We start from the raw sequence: 25088 nt of genomic DNA on the forward strand, positions 1-25088 counted from the left end.
ACGTGTTTTCGGGGGTGCCTGAATACTTTTGATCACATAGTGTAGCTCATTCGGCATCTCATTAATAGCAAACGCCAGATTGCAGCACTCGTCTCCAAGCATACAGTCGTCGTGGTCCCACCCATGGAGGTTGAAACGTAACCTACTTCATACGTAGACTATAATCTAACCAAACATAGCCTGCTCGACCCCGCCAAAAACTCACGAATGAGGCCGGACGCTCCGTGACCAAGCTTTCATCCGATGTTATCGGGCAACCTCTGGCAACGGCGTCTGACGGTCGTTTGCGGTGCCACTGTGAAGGCAGCCTTGATGTATTTTCCACGTGACGTACTGTGTTCCCGCTGCGCACCTGTCATCTGTCGTCGAATCGCTCTCCCGACGGATAGCCTACAGCACGGCAGGCGCACAGGTTATGTGGAAATAAGATACTTGAAACCTGTTGTTGTAGTTGATGTTCTGGTCTTCAGTCCAGAGACTGGTTTGATGCACCTCTCCTTGCTACCATATCCTGTGCAAGCTTCGTCATTTCCAGGTAACTACTCCACTCTACATCTTTCTGAATATGCTTAGTGTATTCATCTCTTGGTCTCCCTCTACGATTTTTACCCTTCTCGCTGCCCTTCAATACTACATTGGTGATTCCTTCATGTCTCAGAAAATGTCCTACCAACCGATCCCTTCTTCTAAACAAGTTATGACACAAATTCCTCTTCTCCCCAATTCTATTCTGTACCTCCTCATTAGTTACATGACCTACCCATCTAATCTTCAACATTCTTCTGTAGCACCACATTTCCAAAGCTTCTATTCTCTTCTTGTCTAAACTGTTTATCCTCCACGTTTCACATCCATACATGGCTACACTCCATACAAATACTTTGAGAAAAGATTTCCTGATACTTAAATCTATACTCGATGTTAACAAATTTCTCTTCTTCAGAAACGCTTTCTTGCCATTGCCAGTCTACATTTTACATCTTCCCTACTTCGACCATCATGAGTTATTTTGCTCCCCAAATAGCGAAACTCATCTACTACTTTAAGTGTCTCATTTCCTAATCTAATTCCCTCAGCATCACCTGATTTAGTCAGTCTACATTCCATTGTCCTCGTTTTGCTTTTGGTGATTTTCATCTTATAACCTCCTTTCATGAAACTGCCCATTCCATGCAACTGCTCTTCCAGGTCCTTTGCTGTATCTGACAGAATCACAATGTCATCGGCAAACCGAAAGTTTTTTGTCTTCTCCACGGATTTTAATTCCTACTCCAGATTTTTCTTTTGTTTCCTTTACTGCTTGCTCAATGTACAGATCGAATAACATTGGGGATATGCTACAACCCTGTATCACTCCCTTCCCAATCATTGCTTCCATTTCATGCCCCTCGACTCTTATAACTGCCATCTGGTTTCTCTACAAATTGTAAATTGCCCTTCGCTGCCACCTTAAGAATATGAAAGAGAATATTCCGATCAAAATTGTCAAAAGCTATCTCTAAGTCTACAAATGCTAGAAACGTAGGTTTGCCTTCCATTAATCTAGCTTCTAAGATAAGTCGCAGGGTCACTATTGCCTCACGTGTTCCAAAATTTGTACGGAATCCAAATTGATCTTCCCCAAGGTCGGCTTCTATCAGTTTTTCCATTCATCTGTAAAGAATTCGTGTCAGTATTTTGCAGCCGTGACTTATTAAACCGATAGTTCGGTAATTTTCACACCTGTCAACACCTGCCTTCTTTGGCATTGGAATTATTATATTCTTCTTGAAGTCTGAGGGTATTTCGCCTGTCTCATATATCTTGCTCACCAGACGGTAGAGTTTTGTAAGGGCTGGCTCTCCAAGGCTATCAGGAGTTCTAATGGAATGTTGTCTACTCCCGGGACCTTGTTTCGACTTAGATATTTCAGTGCTCTGTCAAATTCTTCACCCAGTTAAGTATCTCCCATTTCATCTTCACCTACGTCCTCTTCCAGTTCCATAATATTGCCCTCATTGTACATCGCCCTTGTATAGACTTTTTATATACTCCTTCCACCTTTCTGCTTTCCCTTCTTTGCTTAGAAATGCTTTTTCATCTGAGCTCTTGATATTCATACAAGTGGTTCTCTTTTCTCCAAAGGTCTTTTTAATTTTCCTGTAGGCAGTATCTGTCTTGCCCCTAGTGATATATGCCTCTACATCCTCACATTTGTTCTCTAGCCATCCCTGCTTAGCCATTTTGCACTTCCTGACTATCTCATTTTTGAGACGTTTGTATTCCTTTTTGCCTGTTTCGTTTTCTGAATTTTTATACTTTCACATTTCATCAATTAAATTCAATATCTCTTCTGTTACCCAAGGATTTCTACTAACCCTCGTCTTTTTACCTACTTAATCCTCTGCTGTCTTCACTATTTCATTCCTCAAATCTACCCATTCTTCTTCTACTGTATTTCTTTCCCGTGTTCTTGTCAATCGTTCCCTAATGCTGTCTCTGAAACTCTCTACAACCTCTGGTTCTTTCAGTTTATCAAGGTCCCATCTCCTTAAATTCCCACCTTTTTGCAGTTTTAGTATACAGTTCATAACCAATAGATTGTTGTCATAATCCACATGTGCCCATGGAAATGTCTTACAATTTAAAACCTGGTTCCTAAATCTCTGTCCAAATGGTTCAGATAGCTCTAAGCACTATGGGGCTTAACATCTGAGGTCATCAGTCCCCGGCCGGCCGAAGTGGCCACGCGGTTCTGGCGCTGCAGTCTGGAACCGCGAGACCGCTACGGTCGCAGGTTCGAATCCTGGCTCGGGCATGGATGTGTGTGATGTCCTTAGATTAGTTAGGTTTAACTAGTTCTAAGTTCTAGGGGACTAATGACCTCAGCAGTTGAGTCCCATAGTGCTCAAAGCCATTTGAACCATTTTTTTGTCATCAGTCCCCTAGACTTAGAACTACTTAAACCTAACTAACCTAAGAGCATCACATACATCCATGCCCGAGGCAGAATTCGAACCTGTGACTGTAGCAGCAGCGCGGTTCCGGACTGAAGAGCCTAGAACCGCTCGGCCACAGCGGCCGGCCGGCCGATGTGGCCGTGCGGTTAAAGGCGCTGCAGTATGGAACCGCAAGACCGCTACGGTCGCAGGGGCGAATCCTGCCTCGGGCATGGATGTTTGTGATGTCCTTAGGTTAGTTAGGTTTAACTAGTTCTAAGTTCTAGGGGACTAATGACCTCAGCAGTTGAGTCCCATAGTGCTCAGAGCCATTTGAACCATTTTGAACCACAGCGGCCGGCTAAATCTCTGTCTTACCATTATATAATCTATCTGAAACCTTCCAGTGTCTCCAGGCCTCTTCCACGTATACAACCTTCTTTCACGATTCTTAAATCAAGTGTTAGCTATGATTAAGTTATGATCTGTGCAAAATTCTACCAGACGGCTTCCTCTTTCATTCCTTACCCCCATTCCGTATTCACCTACCACTGTTCCATCTCTTCATTTCCCTACAGTCGAATTCTAGTCGTCCATGACTATTAAATTTCCGTATCCCTTCACTATCTGAATAATTCCTTTTATCTCATCATACATTTCTTCAATCTCTTCGTTGTCTGCGGAACTAGTTGGCATGCAAACTTGTACTACCGTGGTAGGCGGGGGCTTCGTGTCTATCTTGGCTACGATAAGGCGTTCGCTATGCTGTTCGTAGTAGCTTATCCGCGTTCCTATTTTTTATTCATTATTAAACCTACTCCTGCATTCTCCTATTTGATTTTGTATTTATAACCTCGTATTCACCTGACCATAAGTCTTGTTCGTCCTGCCACCCAACTTCACTAATTCCCACTATATCTAGCTTTAACCTATCCATTTTCCTTTTTATATTTCCTAACCTGCCTGCCCGATTAAGGGACCTGGCATTCCACGCTCCTATCCGTAGAGCGCCAGTTTTCTTTCTCCTGATAACGACGTCCTCCTGAGTAGTCCCCGCCCAGAGATCCGAATGGGGGACTATTTTACCTCCGGAATATTTTACCCAAGAGGACGCCATCATCATTTAACCATACAGTAAAGCTGCATGCGCTGGGGAAAAAATCACGGCTGTAGTTTCCCCTTGCTTTCAGCCGTTCGCAGTACCAGCACAGCAAGGCCGTTTTGGTTAATGTTACAAGGCCAGATCAGTCAATCATACAGACTGTTACCCCTGCAACCAATGAAAAGGCTGCTGCCCGTCTTCAGGAACCACACGTTCTTCTGGCCTCTCAACAGATACCCTTCCGTTGTGGTTGCACCTACGGCACGGCTATCCGTATCGCTGAGGCACGCAAGCAACGACAAGGCTGGCTCTGAGCACTATGGGACTCAACTGCTGTGGTCATAAGTCCCCTAGAACTTAGAACTACTTAAACCTAACTAACCTAAGGACATCACACACATCCATGCCCGAGGCAGGATTCGAGCCTGCGACCGTAGCGGTGGTGCGGTTCCAGACTGTAGCGCCTTTAACCGCTCGGCCACTCCGGCCGGCCAACGACAAGGTCCATGGTTCATGGAGAGGACTTAACGAATATGCAAAGTGATAGGACGAGCTCAGGCGCGATCCTATCCTTCGTGGCACAGTCGGAGAACAGTCGAAGCACAGTACACTGTGAGGGAACCGGCCCTTACAGGGGTGACTAATATTTTGTCCGTTGAGCATATTTCCTTGCGTGGATTATATCCTGATACTTCAGAGTCGAGCGCTACCGCAAAGGCGTGCGTTTGCGACCTGGGGTACCGAGTCCGGTCACAGCTGAACACGCGTTAATAGTTACGCGACGTACATCGAGATACCGGCTGCGAACGTTCATTGCGGATTATGCGGCGGCGGGGTCTGTGTTCGCGAGCAGGAAGAAGCAGCGGTGTGCGGGAGTGGGGACTAGGGCAACGTAGCGCTGTTTGCGCGGTTCGGCGCCAGTCGAACACCAGACATGGTAGCGCGCCGACTGCCGCTGCCTCTGCTGTTGCTCGCGGCTTGTGCAACCGCCGAGCTGCGTCTCGTCTCAGTCGTAAGTCCGCGCCTCTGCTGTCACAGCCTAACTCCGCCATTCAACTACTAAAAATTAATGGTTCTACAGCTGACAAGGGGACCCTCCATATTGTAAATCACGGATTTTGATGCGCTTCAAGTATGTTGTAGAGGCATTTACCCTGAGTGCCTGGCTCTCCGGTTTTTTAGCGACGGGCCTTGGTTTTTGAGAAAATGAATTTTGAAGTTCATTGCGCGATTTGCATATCCGTAACATTGCATATATTTCGAGCAAGTCAGCGTAGCGCAGCGGTAAAGGTTCACGGCTACCGCGCCGGAGGTACTGTGTTCGAATCCTGCTCCCATATGTTTGTTTTATGTATACAAGAACCGTCCTGAAAATTTGGTCCTAACGTTCAAAAACTAGTAGACGAATTAACTGGGAAATACTGAAATGTAGTGGTGCACGAAATCCGGGAAGTTCACGAAACTGGTGTACGAAGAATTTTTGCGTTCTGTAATTCTTCCGTACGTGGGACAGAAATTTTTTTTGTACATTATCGACTCATGGGGAGGGGAAACCGATTCAACTTATACGATCATCTATTCACTGATGAAAGCGAGCACCTGCACCCTAAAAGTGGTCCCACCAAAGTACACTCCTTATTGCCAACCCTGCGATGTTTATTTTTACCGACAGGTGAAAATCTTCACGTAAATTATTCAGAATTCTCCCGACTTGGTGAAAGACAATAGGGAGATCGCTTCTAGGGAAGATTCGATAAAATTACATTCGCTTAACATACATCAATCCAGCGCATCTAATTTTAAAAGCATGATTAGATACGCATGGTTCGCATCGAAATTGGCGGATGAAAGAGAAATCTTTTTGAATGCAAAAGAATTGTGTTTCGCGGTATCGCTCATGAAGAAATCGTGCGCCTGCAAGACGGTTGCTTTTATAAAATGCGCGTGGTGCTGCGAAACTTTGTGCTTCGGTTGTTTCTATTATAAGTATCACCCACAATATTGTTCTGTCACATCAAGCAATGTGCACGATGAAAAATAAGATTTTGTAATATTGTATGAAAGAAAAAATTAATAACTGAATATATCTTTATAATTTCGCACACTTTACACTGTTTGTTGATATTCTTTGAAATAAAATTGAAAAATTTGGTCGATTTTGAAAAAAAAAATAAAACAAAAATACAAGAGCAGGACTCGAACACGGTACCTCCACCGGGGTAGCCGTGAACTTTTAGCGCTGCGCTACGCTGACTTGCTCGGTATATATGTAATGTTACGGGCATACAAAGCCCGCAATGAGCTTCAAAATCGATTTTCTCAAAAACCAAGGCCCGTCGCTAAAAAAACGAATAGCCGGGTACTCAGGGTACGTGCCTCCACAACATATTTGAAGCGCATCAAAATCCGTGATTTACAGTATGGAGGGTCCCCTTGTGAGACTCTTTCCGACGTTTCCCTCGCTGTGCCTGTCTTTTCCGACCACTTCATCTTCCGTGTTGTCCATTTTGTTCTTAGGCCTCTTTTCCGCAGTCGCAATTACTCAAGGATTATACGTTGTAAACCGTTTTTCGCAGTTATAATAAAAGTCTTATTTAGACCATTAGCGTTTCACTTCATTTGAAAAAATCTTAGGTAGTCACTGTAACAATGTGGTTTTTCTTACAAATCTGTTGGCCAAGATGGTAAACAGTACTCGTGTATTAAATTAAATTTGCATGAAAAACCACATTGTTGCAGTGACCACTGAAGACTCTTTGAAATAAAGCGAAACACATATGGTCTAAATGACTTTCATTACAGTCGTAGAAGACTATACGACGCGTGGTCAAAACGTTACGGGAATTTTACATTTCACAGGATTTATACATCTGAGTCTCAAATTTTTTTATCTTGTTGGTACATATGTTCCTGGTGTATGTTTGCATTTTAAGCCGTTTTGAATATTTAGTTAATTGTTGACAGTCGAAAAGATTATACGTGTTTCTAGTGATCGGCGAATTTTTATTGTCAAAAAAGATGGCTCACAGAATTTGCATTAAATTTTGTTTGAAAAATAGAATAAAGTGCAGCACCACATTAGAAATACTTACTGTGACTTTTGGCGAATGTACTATGAGTAAGACAAGAGTTTACGAGTGGCATAAACGTTTCAAAGAGGATCGAGAAGACCTTGAAGATGACGATCACCCTGCACCCCCTAGCGGCCTAGCACATCAATTGCTGACGAGAGTGTGGAAGAAGTAAAGAAAATGGTTCTGGCACCGCGGAATCACCATCAGAATGTTTGCTTATAATGTTGGCATATCCTCTGGCTCATGCAAAGTAATTTTAGCATGTTTCGGGCATGGAACATGTAGCAGCAAAATTTGTTCCGAAATTGTTTAATTTCGACCAAAAACGATGTCGCGTGGACACCGCTTAGGATCTGCTGAATGAAGTCGACAACGGCAGAGAACTTCTAAAGAAGGTTGTAATAGGTGACGAAACATGAGTATCCGTGTATGACGTCGAAACCAAGGCCCAAACGTCCCAGTGGAAACTGCCTGAAGAGCCAGAACCGCAAAAAAATTCGACAAGGTCGATCACATGAGAAGGTTCTTCACATGTTTTATCCCATTATAATCGGGTAGTTCATCGTGAGATCTTGTGGTCGTATGGTCAATAAGGAATACCACCTGAAAGTTACGCTCCGTTTACTTGAAGCAATCCGAAGAAAACGACCAGAATAGTGGCAAAACCAATGGTGAAAATTGCATCACCATAATGCTCCCACTCACACCTCAATGCTTGTTCGTGATTTTTTGGCAAAAAACAAAACCGTTATGTTGCTTTAGCTGGATATTGCCCCTTGTGACTTCTTTTTATTCCCGAGACTGAAGAGAAACACGGAAGGACTTCGTTTTGCCACCACTGATGAGGTAAAAACAGAATCGCTTAAGTAGCTGAACACCGAAAAGAAAAGTGAGTTCCAGAAGTGCTTCTATAATTGGAAAAAGCGCTGAAACAAGTGTATTATATCGGAGGGGAATTGCTTTGAAGGGCATAAGGTTGACGTTGATGAATAACTAAAGATTCTTTAAGAAAACATTTCCCTTATTTTTTGATCACATCTCTCATACAGAATGTTCCATGAGGAATCGACAGTATTTGGGGATATGACAAGAGCTATCATTCGAAGCAAAAAAGTCTAGTAAACATGGGCGCTATAAGAGCTATGAGCACTTTTTCATCTTCGCTGCTGTGGAAAAACGCATCTTTCTTTTACTCAACAAGTGCTCATAGCTGTTAATGTATGCATTTTCGACCCCATGTTTACCAGATTTTTTTTGGGTCCATGCAACCTTTTCCCAAAAAGCAAGGAGTCTGCAGTAGAAGAGATTTGTTTCACAGTATCGAAGATGTTCTTCAGGCATGCATTTTAAAGGCCATGGTTACTAGAAATTTCTGGTTCGAGTGAGCGTTCCTGTCATATCTCTGAGCAGCTTGTCCGAAAGAAACATGGGGCCAAACCAGTTGCAGGCGTATTTATGTTAATGAGTAGTCGTAAACCTGATTCTAGCACCAAACATAGCCGTGGGACGTCTTTCGGACATAATGACCAGTTCTGAACTGTAAGGTTTTAAGCACAAATTTTGCTCCACCTTCTAGCGAAAATCTATTTACGAAAATAAGGTGCACAAAAGCTAAGTCAAAATAGTATGGCTTTGCAACGCCACGTCTGTTTTAACACACTTGTCTTCATATTATTACTAAATTACACACATTTCGATTTCGTTAGAATAAACGTGTAAGAGTCGAAGGATATGAAAGGGAGGCTGTAGTTGAGAATGAAGTGAGACAGAATTGTACCCTATCCCCAACGTTATTTAATCTATGCACTGAGCTAGTAGTAAGGAAAACGAAAGAGAAATTTGGAAAAGAGATCAAAGTTCAGTGAGGAGAAATAAAAACGTTTAGGTTTGCGAATGAAATTGTAATTTTGTCAGAAACGAATGTGAGTCTGAGTTAAGTAACATATTAAGCTATATGTGTAACCAGTCGTTTATCAATGAAATATTTCCTGAATGTTTGAAATATGCTGAAGTTAAGCCACTGTTTAAGAAGGGAGGTAAAGAAATAGCGTCAAATGTCCGTCCAATTTCACTTTTGCCAGCGTTCTCAAAAATTTTAGAAAAAGTAATGTTCAATTGGCTTTCTAACGATCGTTTCACAAATAACATACTGTCAGAGTCGCAGTTCGGATTTTTAAGGGGTTTTGATATTGAGGAGGCTATCTACACTTACAGTGAAAATGTACTTAATTCAACAGACAAGAAATTGCAGGCAACTGGTATATTTTGTGATCTGTCAAAGGAATTGGACTGTGTAAAACACAATATCCTTTTAAGTAAATTAAAATATTATGGCGTAACAGAAAAAGCTGCAAAATGATTCAAATCTTATATCACTGACAGGAAACAAAGGGTGTTATTAGGAAAGAGGCTAAGCTACCAGGCAACATCCAACTGGGAACTAATTACGTGTGGGGTTCCACAAGGTTCCATCTTAGGGTCCTTACTTTTTCTTGTGTATATCAATGACCTTTCATCAGAACATTACCAGATGCCAAGTTTTTTTGTTTGCCGATGATACAAACATTTCAATAAATAGCAAATCAAGTGTAGTCTTAGAAAGACCGGCTAATAAAATATTTGTGGACATTAATCACTGGTTCCTAGCCAATTCTTTGTCACTAAACTTTGAAAAAACACACTACATGCAGTTCAGAACTTGTAAGGGGTGTCCCACGACTATATGCCTAACATATGATGACAAGCAGATAGAAGAAGTGGACACTGTTAAATTCTTGGGATTACAGTTTGATAATAAATTCATCTGGGAGGAGCACACCACAGAACTTCTGAAGCGTCTAAACAAATCGCTATTTGCAACGCGAATTCTGTCAGACATAGGGATTATAAAAATGAAAATGCTGGCCTACTATGCTTACTTTCACTCCATAATGTAATATGGGACTATTTTTTGGGGTAATTCATCAAGACAAGGGCACAAAAACGTGCAATAAGAGTTATATGTGGTGTGAACTCAAGAACATCCTGCAGCGGCCTGTTTAGGGAACTAGGGATACTAACTACTGATGCCCAATGTATTTATTCCTTAATGTAATTTGTCATTAAAAATATATCACTTTTTCAGACCAACATCTCAGTTCATGGAATCAATACTAGAAATAAAAATAATCATAACAAGGATTTGAAGCCACTTACTCTTGTACAGTCCGCAACTCGTGGTCTCGCGGTAGCGTTCTCGCTTCCCGAGTACTGGGTCCCGGGTTCGGTCCCCGGCGGGGTCAGGGATTTTTCCCCTGCCCTGAGATGGCTGGGTGTTGTTGTGTCGTCTTCATAATCATCATTCATCCTCATTGTGGTCGGAGGAAGGTAACGGCAAACCACCTCCATTAGGACCTTGCCTAGTACGGCGGTGCGGGTCTCCCGCATCGTTCCCCTACGCTCTATCAAGAAGCATGGGACTTCATTTCCATTTCCACTCTTGTACAAAAATGTATGCATTATTCAGGAACACACATTTTCAATAACTTGACAGCAGCCATAAAAAGCTTAACTACCAATGAAATTCAGTTTAAGAGAAGCCTAAAGGATTTATTGGTGGCCAACTCCTTCTACTCCATTGATGAATTGCTCAGTAGAACCAACTGATACACACACACACACACACACACACACACACACACACACATATATACACTCCTGGAAATTGAAATAAGAACACCGTGAATTCATTGTCCCAGGAAGGGGAAACTTTATTGACACATTCCTGGGGTCAGATACATCAAAAAAATGGCTCTGAGCACTATGGGACTCAACTGCTGAGGTCATTAGTCCCCTAGAACTTAGAACTAGTTAAACCTAACTAACCTAAGGACATCACAAACATCCATGCCCGAGGCAGGATTCGAACCTGCGACCGTAGCGGTCTTGCGGTTCCAGACTGCAGCGCCTTTAACCGCACGGCCACTTCGGCCGGCGTCAGATACATCACATGATCACACTGACAGAACCACAGGCACATAGACACAGGCAACAGAGCATGCACAATGTCGGCACTAGTACAGTGTATATCCACCTTTCGCAGCAATGCAGGCTGCTATTCTCCCATGGAGACGATCGTAGAGATGCTGGATGTAGTCCTGTGAAACGGCTTGCCATGCCATTTCCACCTGGCGCCTCAGTTGGACCAGCGTTCGTGCTGGACGTGCAGACCGCGTGAGACGACGCTTCATCCAGTCCCAAACATGCTCAATGGGGGACAGATCCGGAGATCTTGCTGGCCAGGGTAGTTGACTCACACCTTCTAGAGCACGTTGGGTGGCACGGGATACATGCGGACGTTCATTGTCCTGTTGGAACAGCAAGTTCCCTTGCCGGTCTAGGAATGGTAGAACGATGGGTTCGATGACGGTTTGGATGTACCGTGCACTATTCAGTGTCCCCTCGACGATCACGAGTGGTGTACGGCCAGTGTAGGAGATCGCTCCCCACACCATGATGCCGGGTGTTGGCCCTGTGTGCCTCGGTCGTATGCAGTCCTGATTGTGGCGCTCACCTGCACGGCGCCAAACACCCATACGACCATCATTGGCACCAAGGCAGAAGCGACTCTCATCGCTGAAGACGACACGTCTCCATTCGTCCCTCCATTCACGCCTGTCGCGACACCACTGGAGGCGGGCTGCACGATGTTGGGGCGTGAGCGGCAGACGGCCTAACGGTGTGCGGGACCGTAGCCCAGCTTCTTGGAGACGGTTGCGAATGGTCCTCGCCGATACCCCAGGAGCAACAGTGTCCCTAATTTGCTGGGAAGTGGCGGTGCGGTCCCCTACGGCACTGCGTAGGATCCTACGGTCTTGGCGTGCATCCGTGCGTCGCTGCGGTCCGGTCCCAGGTCGACGGGCACGTGCACCTTCCGCCGACCACTGGCGACAAATTCGATGTACTGTGGAGACCTCACGCCCCACGTGTTGAGCAATTCGGCGGTACGTCCACCCGGCCTCCCGCATGCCCACTATACGCCCTCGCTCAAAGTCCGTCAACTGCACATACGGTTCACGTCCACGCTGTCGCGGCATGCTACCAGTGTTAAAGACTGCGATGGAGCTCCGTATGCCACGGCAAACTGGCTGACACTGACGGCGGCGGTGCACAAATGCTGCGCAGCTAGCGCTATTCGACGGCCAACACCGCGGTTCCTGGTGTGTCCGCTGTGCCGTGCGTGTGATCATTGCTTGTACAGCCCTCTCGCAGTGTCCGGAGCAAGTATGGTGGGTCTGACACACCGGTGTCAATGTGTTCTTTTTTCCATTTCCAGGAGTATATATATATATATATATATATATATATATATATATATATATATATATATATATAAAGTACGATCTGACTTCTGCACCTTTTCAGTGCCGTAATGTGTTCATTGTAAATAAGTATTGTAGTAGTTCTATTACATGCTTATTACCTTGTAAATAAAAAAAACTTTTTTAATTTTAAATTCAGTGCATTAATGCGATATTAGTAAATGAGTGTTGTAAAATGAGCCTTTCATATAGTGTTCATTAAAAAAATGACGAACATTCCACTAGGGTCCTGTGGAAGATACACTAGCTTGTTTTAGCTGTAAATATTTGTCGTGTATTATTGTTTTTCTGACATGTTCTACATTCTGGAGGACCTCCTCACTACGGATCAATTGAAATGAAAGTAAATCTAATCTAATCTAATCAACGGAAGTGAGAGAGAAGCTGAACGGAATGGCTTGTGTCTTGAAAAGGGGGTTATAATCCGATAATCAAAAAAGTAAAACAAGGGTAATGGAATTTAGTTGAAGTAAAACAGCCGTAGTTGCTGGAGTTATATTAGGAAAAGTTAAAGTTCTGCGTTTCGGCCCTAAACGGGCCAATCGAGCCCGACCGATCGCCATATCATCCTTTGCCTATGGTGTCACTGGAATTCGGTATGTGATCAGCACATCGCTCGCCCTATCGTTGTCGGGTTATTAGATTAGGAAGACAGTAAAAGTAGTTAAGGGGTTTGGTATTTGAGCAGAAAATAGCCGAAGCAGAGAGTATACAAAATGCAGACTGGCTATACCAAGGAAAGCATTTCTAAATAAAATAAATGAACATCGAATATACATGTAAGTATTGGGAAGTCTTTTATGGCGTGCAGCCTTGTGCGGAAGTGAAAAGTGAACGATAAGCTTTTTAAATGTGGTGCTGTAGGCAAATGCTGAAGATTAGATGGGTAAATCGCGTAGCTAATCTACGGCTACATCTACACTCCGCAAGCCACGTTATGGTGTTTGGCGGAGGGTACTTTGTGTACCACTGTCGCTTCCCCTTTTTGTATTCCAGTCGCGTATGGTTAGCGGGAAGAACGATTGTTGATAAGCTTCTTTGTGGGCACGAATCTCTCTAATTTTATCTTCACGTTACTTCCGCGAGACATACGTAGGAGGAGGCAATATATTGGCTGACTCTCCTACGAACGTACACTATCGTAATTTTAACAGTAGACCATAACGTGATTCAAAACGCCTCTCTTGCAATGTCTGTCACTGGGGTTGAATGAACATTTCCGTGACGCTTTGCCGCTTACTAAATCAAAATTAAACGAAACGTCGCCTACATCGACCGTCATGACCTATGGTAAAAGTTACGTAGTGGCCCCCCCTTGCATATTTCAATAAGGCGCGAACGCTGACCTTACGCTTCGCTACCGGTCATTTGTTTACCACAACCAGATTTTCTGCTTTCACATTCATTGTCTTCGCCAACTCACAAATAAATTGTCACCTTCCAAACTAAACTATACCTCGGGCTGCGCTACAGATCAGTCTGTCACCACGACGACGATTTCAGGGAGGATTCAACGCTTAACTTTAGCAGTGTCGTATATTTAGTATGAGAGTGCGCCACCTAGTTTCCAGGTTTCTTGAATAACACGACTGCCGAGAGGCCAAAGAACTACTACATCTACATCTACATAGGTACTCTGCGGTTTACACTTACGTTTCTGGCAGAGTATTCATCGAACCTCTTTCCTCATTATTTTCTCTATCGTTCTACTTTCCAACAGCGCGCGGGGAAAACTAACACTCCTTCTTTCTGTGCAAGATCTGATTTCTCTTATTTATTACAATGATTATTTCTCCCTATAGGTAGGTGTGAACAGAGTATTTTCGCATTCGGAGGAGAACGCTGAAAACCGAAATTCCGTGAAAAGATCTCGGCACAATGTAGTGAACGTTGTATTTCAAGAAACGGAGAAGTGGAGATTTGCTATCTTTTAAAAAGTAATGGGAGAATCATTTTTTCTTTGTGCAAAAACGTGAAAATTCGAAATGTTTAATATGTGGCAGTATTCTCGATGGTCAACGGAAGTTTGGTATTGAAGGCCATTATAATAAATTTCACAAGGACGAGTACAATTTATTGTCGGATTCTGAGCGGGTGGGGAATTGACTGAGCTTAAGAAGAGCGATCTGACGATACCAAATGAATCTGTCGTAGTTGGCCGGCCGGAGTGGCCGAGCGCTTCTAGGCACTACAGTCTGGAACCGCGCGACCGCTATGGTCGCAGGTTCGAATCCTGCCTCGGGCATGGATGTGTGTGATGTCCTTAGGTTAGCTAGGTTTAAGTAGTTCTAAGTTCTAGGGGACTGATGACCACAGCAGATAAGTCCCATAGTGCTCAGAGCCATTTGAATTTGTCGTAGTTGCTGTTGTCACGAGAGATCTGCAACTTTCTATCGTCATGTCTCTCATCTAACTGATTTAACATTTTATGGAACACTGTTTTCAAGTTTTCAGGACGACAACAATAATAGCCCAACGGTATGTGCAAGTTATAAGACTGCGCTTAATATAGCGAGAGCTGGAAAACCATTTGCTGAATTAATAAGTCTCGGTTAAGAGCTAACATCAGTGATGAAAATTTACGTAACTGTTTGTGTTTGTCTGTATGTAGAAATTTTGTTCCAGGTATTAAACGTATTGTAAACTCCACCTGTGATAATTAAATAAAACGTATCGTAGGTAATAGGTACTCTTTCAAACCATGATTTCTTTCAAGCACTCCTACTAACCTTATTCATTCACTCAATACAGCAAGCTAGGAAACAAAACGCATTACAGAGGAAGGAGCGGACAGAAGGTATGGTGGGGATGGGAGATAAGCGGGTGGCCAGCTTGCCCCTGTGTGCACGCGGAACACCTGTTAACTGCACGCGTGCAAGCGCACCGCACATGTGCAGGATTCCTGCCCGCCCCTGTTTTAATGCATACCACTGCAACTCGCATATCATATCCGTGGCACTCTCTCCCCTATTTTGCAATTATACTAAACGAGCTGCCTTTCTTTGAACGTTTTCGATGTCCAGTCTGGTAAGGATTCCACACTGCAGCAGAACTCAAGGAGAGGACGGAAAAGCCTAGTGTAGGCAGTCTCTTTAATAGACCTGTTGCACCTTCTAAGCGTTTTGCCAATACAACGCAGTCTTTGGTTTGCCTTTCCTACAACATTATCTATCTGATAATTCCAATTTAATAGGTAATAGTAATTCGGTAAGTATTTAGTTGAAGTGACAGCCTTAGATAGCACCATACAGATATCTTGTCCGAATCATTTTGAAATTGGGTTTGATCTCCCGATGGACTTGCTAGACGGGAAATTACATCATTATCTGCAAACAGTCTAAGATGGCTGCTCTGACTGCCTCCTAAATCGTTTATATACATCAGAAACGACAGAGGGCCTATAACACTTCATTGGGGGACGCCAGATATCACTTCCGTTTCACTGGATGACTTTCCATCAATTACTACGAACTGTGAGCTTTCTACAGGAAATCACGAATTCAATCGCACAACTGAGACGAAACTCCGTAGCATGCAACTTGACTATATTGAGGTACTAAATCAAATTGAGGACAAAATAAATTTATGGTACAAATTGACACAAAGAACGGATCGATTGATATGCACATTCTGAGGCATCGCGGATTTAGCGGTATGGTATTGGAGGGAAGCACTGGGGGTGGGGAATAAAAATTTTGAAGTAGACCAAGGTATAAGAGGATTCAAATGAAACCCGGTCACTAGTGTAAAGTAACGGTAACGGTTTTATTAATTCAAAAATGTAGTTATACACACTACACATATTCAAAAATAGTCTCCAAAACTGCTGGCACATTTACCCCATTGCAACACTAGCCGGTCGATTCCATCCTTGAAGAAGCTAAGAGGCAGCTGTCGGAACCAGACCTGGACCCAGCCACACACTTCGTCGTCCGCTGCGTATCGATGTCCGCGAATAGTTTGTTTTAGAGGTCCAAACACATAAAAGTCACACGGTGAAACGTCGGGAGTGTACGGTGGACATTCCAGCGTTTCCCACCGAAACTGCTGCGTGTCGTCTCTACCGCATTGGCCGTGTGCGGGAGGGCATTATCAAATGGTTCAAATGGCTCTAAGCACTATGGGACTTAACATTTGAGGTCACCAGTCCCCTAGACTTAGAACTACTTAAACCTAACTAACCTAAGGACATCACACACTTCCATGCACGAGGCAGGATTCGAACCTGCGACCGTAGCAGCCGCGTGGTTCCACACTGAAGCGCGTGGGAATTATCATGCAGGAGGATAACGCCATTGGATAACATGCCTCGGCATTTTGACTTGATGGCTCGTCTAAGGTTCTGTAACGTGGCTTGATAACGCTGGCCATTGATGGTGATTCCCCGTTCCAGGAATTCGACAAGCAGTGGGCCCTTGTGGTCAAAAAAGGACATCATGACCTTACCAGAAGTGGTGTGCACGGAGGAGGAGGAGATAAGTGTTTAACGTCCAGTCTACAACGAGGTCATTAGAAACGGAGCACAAGCTCGGATTAGGGATGGGAATCGGCCGTGCTCTTTCGAAGGAACCATCCCGGCATTTGCATGAAGCGATTTAGGGAAATCACGGAAAACTTATATCAGGATGGCCGGACGCACGTTTGAACCGTCGTCCTCCCGAATGCGAGTCCAGTGTGCTAACCATTGCGCTACCTCGCTCGGTGGTGTGCACGGCCTTTGATTTTAATGGAGGTAGTGAAGTCACATGTTTCCACTGCCTGCTCTGACGCTTGCTTTCCGGTTCAAAATGGTGACACCATGTTTTGTCACCTGTGACAATACGCGACAGAAAGCCGTATTCCTCCTCGTGATAACGTTGCAGATGACTCAAAGATAGCGCCATTCGAGTATTTCGCTGTTCGGCGCTCACTTGGTGAGGAACCCAATGCGCATAAATTTTTCGAAAGAACAAGTGTTGATGCATTACGATGTGGACGGTGCCCACACTAATACCCAGTAGCCGATGGATCTCGTCCACGGTGATTCTGCGGTTGTCCAAGATTTTTGAATGCGTGCATAGTGTACGTGACATCTCTGCCAGGGAAATCCCCGCCGCATCTAGAAATAAACTTTCTCGCAGACAAAAGGTGACGGGGCTATACGAACTGACGGGAATAAACCCGAACGCGTGAATGCCAATCGATACTTGTTTATGTGGTTGACTGGGTGTACGAATGATCAGCGTTGTTATAATTAATAGCGAAATCCATAGCTTCAGACTACCAGAATGGAAATAAACGATTAACAGGAATAACGTTATAAAGATTATATATTATCTTCTCGGTGTATCCAAGAAAATGAAATTCTGACAGAAAATTTATGCCAGATCGCTACACTAGAAAGGGCCAGTTGTACAGTCCGCGGTTAGCAGACGCTAAAGTTCTATTCTCGGAACAGCGTGGAAAACGCGTTGTACGAACACGTAATAACGCCTAACAGGAGAACAAGCGCGGGATAATTAAACCGGTAATTCAGTCATGATTAGTGAAGTTAACTGGAGAATAAGTTTTGACAATGACAGAATAGTTACAGAACTAGTCAGGGAAAGAGTGTTTGTCAAAAATGGTTCAAATGACTCTAAGCACTATGGTACTTAACATCTGAGGTCACCAGTCTCCTAGACTTAGAACTACTTAAACCTAACCAACCTAAGGACATCACACACATCCATGCCCGAGCCAGGATTCGAACCTGCGACCTTAGTAGCAACGCGGTTCCAGACAGAAGCGCCTAGAACCGAGTTTTTGTCAGAACGAGGAAGGAGAAGAAACGGAGACATCACACAAATTATATAGAAGAATATGACGAATCCTAATTTATATAAAAATTTCGTACTACTACTTTTCGCTCTCTTGCTTGAGAAATTGGAGCATACGAATGAAATATGAAACTATTTCATAACATAAAACTTTTTGATTGTAGTAGGCCTCATAGGCATTTGATATTGGTGCTTCGTGAATTATATCCTGTTGTGTCACAAAAATGACCCCTTGTGACAAAACAATCTCGCTTATTTGGCGTTTTATCTAGCAGACAGTGACAAAATAGACGTAATCAAATCGAGAAACCGCACCAGTCTTTGGTGCTATTCCTATTAACAGCTTTTTCAGTATTAGACAACGACATTTTGATTTTTCATGTAGTAAAACGTTTTTACGAACTTTGATGAGGTAATAGATTCTTTTGCAGAAAGGAAAGCACGCCGTGTACAGCTGTAGCAAGATGAGATAGGAGAAATTGCTGGTACCTACGGTTTCAAGAAATGTGTACTGTCTTGCTTGTCTCTTGTCTTCACTGGTTTTATGTTTCCTACATTTAATTTTATGTCCCACAAAAGAGAAAGCTGTTAGCTAATAGGCAATAAAGAGTGCAAATTTTCTGAAGTGTTCTTATTCGCCCGGTTACAAATAATCGTAGGATGTCAAGTCTGCCGACAGGGACGGGAGAGGCACCACAGGACATTTTACTTTCCACTGTAATGAATATTGGTTTGATGGCTTCCATTACAAAATATACACGTTTGAATTCCACAGAGTGAAATACATTGACGTGCGATAGAAGAATGCTGTGTGAAATAACATGTCTTACATTTCCTCGAACATATGTTGTATATATCAAACTCCTCAGAAAGATGTGCGCTACAAAATGGACATATTTTTGTAAAATCTATTTTTTTTAAATTTTTGACGTCCTATCTCAAACGGTCGAGTAGGGGAGGTGCCACTATCAAGTTTTTGCCTCGGTTCGGAAATATCGTAGATTCGGGGCTGACATTATGGCCACCGACCTACTAGTGATATAAACCCGTCCAAGCGATAGCAGCGTCATCTGGCCAGAAATGACTGCTAGTCAGACATACACGCGGTGTGTTTAGTATCAGTGAGCGTACTGCCCGAATGTACATTTGGGAAGTCGCGCGATGTATCTGAGTTTGACCGAGGGCAGTTTTGATGGCCCGGAAGCTCGGCATGAGCATTTTGGAAACTGCACGACTTGTCGGGTGTTCGAGAAATGCTGTAGTTTGTGTGGCGGAACCAAGCTGAAACCACGTCCAGACGTCATGGGGTTGGGCGGCCACCCCTCATTACAGGTGACAGACGTCGTAAGCTGGGCGGACTGGTAAACCAGGACAGGCGGCGAACTGTGGAGGAACTAACACCAAAGTTTAATACTGAGCAGAGTAAAAGTGTGTCTGAACACACAGTGCACAAAACACTCCTAACGGTGGGCCTCCACAGCCGACGACCCACGCATGTGCCAATGTTAACACCATGACATCGGCAACTACCACAGAAATGGACACGTAACCTCCGGCACTGGACGCTGGCGCAGCGGTAGAGCTTTTCATGGTCTGATGAAGCCCGATACCTTGTCCATCATGCCGATGAGAGGGCACGATTCCGACATCTTCCAGTGGAACAGCTCATTGACATCTGTACAGCTGGACGGAGACAAGCTGGCGGCGGCTCTATTGCGTCTGGGAAACATTCACGTGGACATCCATGGGTCCAGTGGAGCTCGTGCAAGGCACCATGTCGGCCAAGGAGTATCTTACACTGGTTGCAGACCACGTACACCCCTTCATGACAATCACGTTTCCTAATTGCAGCGCCGGCCGAAGTGGCCGTGCGGTTAAAGGCGCTGCAGTCTGGAACCGCAAGACCGCTCCGGTCGCAGGTTCGAATCCTGCCTCGGGCATGGATGTTTGTAATGTCCTTAGGTTAGTTAGGTTTAACTAGTTCTAAGTTCTAGGGGACTAATGACCTCAGCAGTTGAGTCCCATAGTGCTCAGAGCCATTTGAACCATTTGAACCTAATTGCAGCGACATTTTTCATCAGGCTAATACGCCATGTCACAAGGCCAGGAGTATGATGGAGTGGTTAGAGGAACACAGTGGCGAGTTCCAATTGATGTGCTAGCCGTCTAACTCGCCAGATCAACTTCCTCCAGTGACCTACCAAGACCTCATTGCTTCCATGCCACGATGCGTTGCCGCTGTTATCTGTGCAAAAGGTGGGCATACCGGCTATTAGGTAGGAGGTCATAATGTTCTGTCTGATCAGTGTAGATGATGCCTATAATTAGAAGGCAGATCCACTCGCAAAAACTGATTAACAGATAGCTGGAAGTTCTACATAACTGTCACACATTAGGAAAATACTACCCGTGCTACCGAAAACATTCTTTTCTTGGAATTTCTTACAATAAAAAATATTTGTTCATGTAATAGAAGCCTCTGTCATTTTATTCGTTTCAGACATCGTACAATTCATGGCTACTCATAGGCAAGGTTTGAAGCGTCGTCTGCGCATGAAATTTAACAGCAGTCTGCATTGTAATACACTGTTGTTGTTGTTGTGGTCTTCAGTCCTGAGACTGGTTTGATGCAGCTCTCCATGCTACTCTATCCTGTGCAAGCTTCTTCATCTCCCAGTACCTACTGCAACCTACATCCTTCTGAATCTGCTTAGTGTATTCATCTCTTGGTCTCCCTCTACGATTTTTACCCTCCATGCTGCCCTCCAATGCTAAATTTGTGATCCCTTGATGCCTCAAAACGTGTCCTACCAACCGATCCCTTCTTCTAGTCAAGTTGTGCCACAAACTTCTCTTCTCCCCAATCCTATTCAATACCTCCTCATTAGTTATGTGATCTACCCACTTTATCTTCAGCATTCTTCTGTAGCACCACATTTCTAAAGCTTATATTCTCTTCTTGTCCAAACTAGTTATCGTCCCTGTTTCACTTCCATACATGGCTACACTCCATACAAATACTTTAAGAAACGACTTCCTTTCACTTAAATCTATACTCGATGTTAACAAATTTCTCTTCTTCAGAAACGATTTCCTTGCCATTGCCAGTCTACATTTTATATCCTCTCCACTTCGACCATCATCAGTTATTTTACTCCCTAAATAGCAAAACTCCTTTACTACTTTAAGTGTCTCATTTCCTAATCTAATTTCCTCAGCATCACCCGATTTAATTTGACTACATTCCATTATCCTCGTTTTGCTTTTGTTGATGTTCATCTTATATCCTCCTTTCAAGACACTGTCCATTCCGTTCAACTGCTCTTCCAAGTCCTTTGCTGTCTCTGACAGAATTACAATGTCATCAGCGAACCTCAAAGTTTTTACTTCTTCTCCACGAATTTTAATACCTACTCCGAATTTTTCTTTTGTTTCCTTTACTGCTTGCTCAATATACAGATTGAATAACATCGGGGAGAGGCTACAACCCTGTCTCACTCCTTTCCCAACCACTGCTTCCCTTTCATGCCCCTCGACTCTTATAACTGCCATCTGATTTCTGTACAAATTGTAAATAGCCTTTCGCTCCCTGTATTTTATACCTTGTCAAAAGCTTTCTCTAAGTCTACAAATGCTAGAAACGTAGGTTTGCCTTTTCTTAATCTTTCTTCTAAGATAAGTCGTAAGGTTAGTATTGCCTCACGTGTTCCAACATTTCTACGGAATCCAAACTGATCTTCCCCGAGGTCCGCTTCTACCAGTTTTTCCATTCGTCTGTAAAGAATTCGCGTTAGTATTTTGCAGCTGAGAATTATTAAACTGATAGTTCGGTAATTTTCACATCTGTCAACACCTGCTTTCTTTGGGATTGGAATTATTATATTCTTCTTGAAGTCTGAGGCTATTTCGCCTGTCTCATACATCTTTCTCACCAGATGGTAGAGTTTTGTCAGGACTGGCTCTCCCAAGGCCATCAGTAGTTCTAATGGAATGTTGTCTACTCCCGGGGCCTTGTTTCGACTCAGGTCTTTCAGTGCTCTGTCAAACTCTTCACGCAGTATCTTATCTCCCATTTCGTCTTCATCTACATCCTCTTCCATTTCCATAATATTGTCCTCAAGTACATCGCCCTTGTATAAACCCTCTATATACTCCTTCCACCTTTCTGCCTTCCCTTCTTTGCTTAGAACTGGGTTGCCATCTGAGCTCTTGATATTCATGCAAGTGGTTCTCTTCTCTCCAAAGGTCTCTTTAATTTTCCTGTAGGCAGTATCTATCTTACACCTAGTGAGACAAGCCTCTACATCCTTACATTTGTCCTCTACCCATCCCGGCTTAGCCATTTTGCACTTCCTGTCGATATCATTTTTGAGACGTTTGTATTCCTTTTTGCCTGCTTCATTTACTGCATTTTTATACTTTCTCCTTTCATCAATTAAATTCAATATTTCTTCTGTTACCCAAGGATTTCTATTAGCCCTCGCCTTTTTACCTACTTGATCGTCTGCTGCCTTCACTACTTCATCTCTCAGAGCTACCCATTCCTCTTCTACTGTATTTCTTTCCCCCATTCCTGTCAATTGTTCCCTTATGCTCTCCCTGAAACTCTCTACAACCTCTGGTTCTTTCAGTTTATCCAGGTCCCATCTCCTTAGATTCCCACCTTTTTGCAGTTTCTTCAGTTTCAATCTGCAGTTCATAACCTATAGATTGTGGTCAGAATCCACATCTGCCCCTGGAAATGTCTTACAATTTAAAACCTGGTTCCTAAATTTCTGTCTTATCATTATATAATCTGTCTGATACCTTTTAGTATCTCCAGGATTCTTCCAGGTATACAACCTTCTTTTATGATTCTTGAACCAAGTGTTAGCTATGATTAAGTTATGCTCTGTGCAAAATTCTACAAGGCGGCTTCCTCTTTCATTTCTTCCCCCCAATCCATATTCACCTACTATGTTTCCTTCTCTCCCTTTTCGTACTGACGAATTCCAGTCACTCATGACTATTAAATTTTCGTCTCCCTTCACTACCTGAATAATTTCTTTTATCTCGTCATACATTTCATCAATTTCTTCATCATCTGCAGAGCTAGTTGGCATATAAACTTGTACTACTGTAGTAGGCATGGGCTTTGTGTCTATCTTGGCCACAATAATGCGTTCACTATGCTGTTTGTAGTAGCTAACCCGCACTCCTATTTTTTTATTCATTATTAAACCTACTCCTGCATTACCCCTATTTGATTTTGTATTTATAACCAACCCTGTAATCACCTGACCAAAAGTCTTGTTCCTCCTGCCACCGAACTTCACTAATTCCCACTATATCTAACTTTAACCTATCCATTTCCCTTTTTAAATTTTCTGACCTACCTGCCCGATTAAGGGATCTGACATTCCACGCTCCGATCCGTAGACCGCCAGTTTTCTTTCTCCTGATAATGACGTCCTCTTGAGTAGTCCCCGCCCGGAGATCCGAATGGGGGACTATTTTACCTCCGGAATATACTACTGGCCATTAAAATTGCTACACCAAGAAAAAATGCAGATGATAAACGGGTATTCATTGGACAAATATACTATACTAGAACTGACATGTGATTACATTTTCACGCAATTTGGGTGCACAGATCCTGAGAAATTAGTACCCAGAACAACCACCTCTGGCCGTAATAACGGTCTTGACACGCCTGGGCATTGAGTCAAACAGAACTTGGATGGCGTCTACAGGTACAGTTTCCCATGCAGCTTCAACCCCATACCACAGTTCATCAAGAGTAGTGACTGGCGTACTGTGACGAGCCAGTTGCTCGGCCACCATTGACCAGACGTTTTCAGTTGGTGAGAGATCTGGAGAATGTGCTGGCCAGGGCAGCAGTCGAACATTTTCTGTATCCAGAAAGGCACGTACAGGACCTGCAACATGCGGTCGTGCATTATCCTGCTGAAATGTAGGGTTTCGCAAGGATCGAATGAAGGGTACAGCCACGGGTCGTAACACATCTGAAATGTAACGTCCACTGTTCAAAGTGCCGTCAATGCGAACGAGAGGTGACCGAGACGTGCAACCAATGGCACCCCATACCATCACGCCGGGTGATACGCCAGTATGGCAGTGACGAATATACGCTTCCAATGTGCGTTCACCGCGATGTCGCCAAACACGGATGCGACCATTATGATGCTGTAAACAGAACCTGGATTCATTCGAAAAAATGACGTTTTGCAATTCGTGCACCCAGGTTCGTCGTTGAGTACACCATCGCAGGCGCTCCTGTCTGTGATGGAGCGTTAAGGGTAACCGCAGCCATGGTCTCCGAGCTGATAGTCCATGCTGCTGCAAACGTCGTCGAACTGTTCGTGCAGATGGTTGATGTCTTGCAAACGTCCCCATCTGTTGACTCAGGGATCAAGACGTGGCTGCACGATCCGTTACACCCTCGCGGATACGATGCCTGTCATCTCGACTACTAGTGATACGAGGCCGCTGGGATCCAGCACGGCGTTCCGTATTACCCTCACGAACCCACCGATTCCATATTCTGCTAACAGTCATTGGATGTCGACCAACGCGAGCAGCAGTGTCGCGATACGATAAACCGCAATCGCGATAAGCTACAATCCGATGTTTATCAAAGTCGGAAACGTGATGGTACGCATTTCTCCTCCTTACACGAGGCATCACAACAACGTTTCACCAGGCAACGCCTGTCAACTACTGTTTGTGTATGAGAAATCGGTTGGAAACTTTCCTCACGTCAGCACGTTGTAGGTGTCGCCACCGGCGCCAAACTTGTGTGAATGCTCTGAAAAGCTAATCATTTGCACATCACA

The 25088-nt window shown here is 43.8% G+C and overlaps 1 protein-coding gene across 1 annotated transcript in view; it reads left to right on the forward strand.

Moving 5' to 3' along the window:
- Positions 1 to 4881: 4881 nt before the first annotated feature.
- LOC126469853 (venom acid phosphatase Acph-1-like) overlaps positions 4882 to 25088 on the forward strand; it is a 260503-nt gene continuing 240296 nt past the window's right edge. Inside the window, exon 1 of the mRNA XM_050097157.1 lies at positions 4882 to 5032. Within this exon, the coding sequence (XP_049953114.1) occupies positions 4955 to 5032 (78 nt within the window). The 5' untranslated portion in view covers positions 4882 to 4954. The remainder of the gene's footprint in view (positions 5033 to 25088) is intronic.

Source organism: Schistocerca serialis, chromosome 3, assembly GCF_023864345.2.
Source record: "Schistocerca serialis cubense isolate TAMUIC-IGC-003099 chromosome 3, iqSchSeri2.2, whole genome shotgun sequence".
Lineage (NCBI taxonomy): Eukaryota > Metazoa > Arthropoda > Insecta > Orthoptera > Acrididae > Schistocerca > Schistocerca serialis.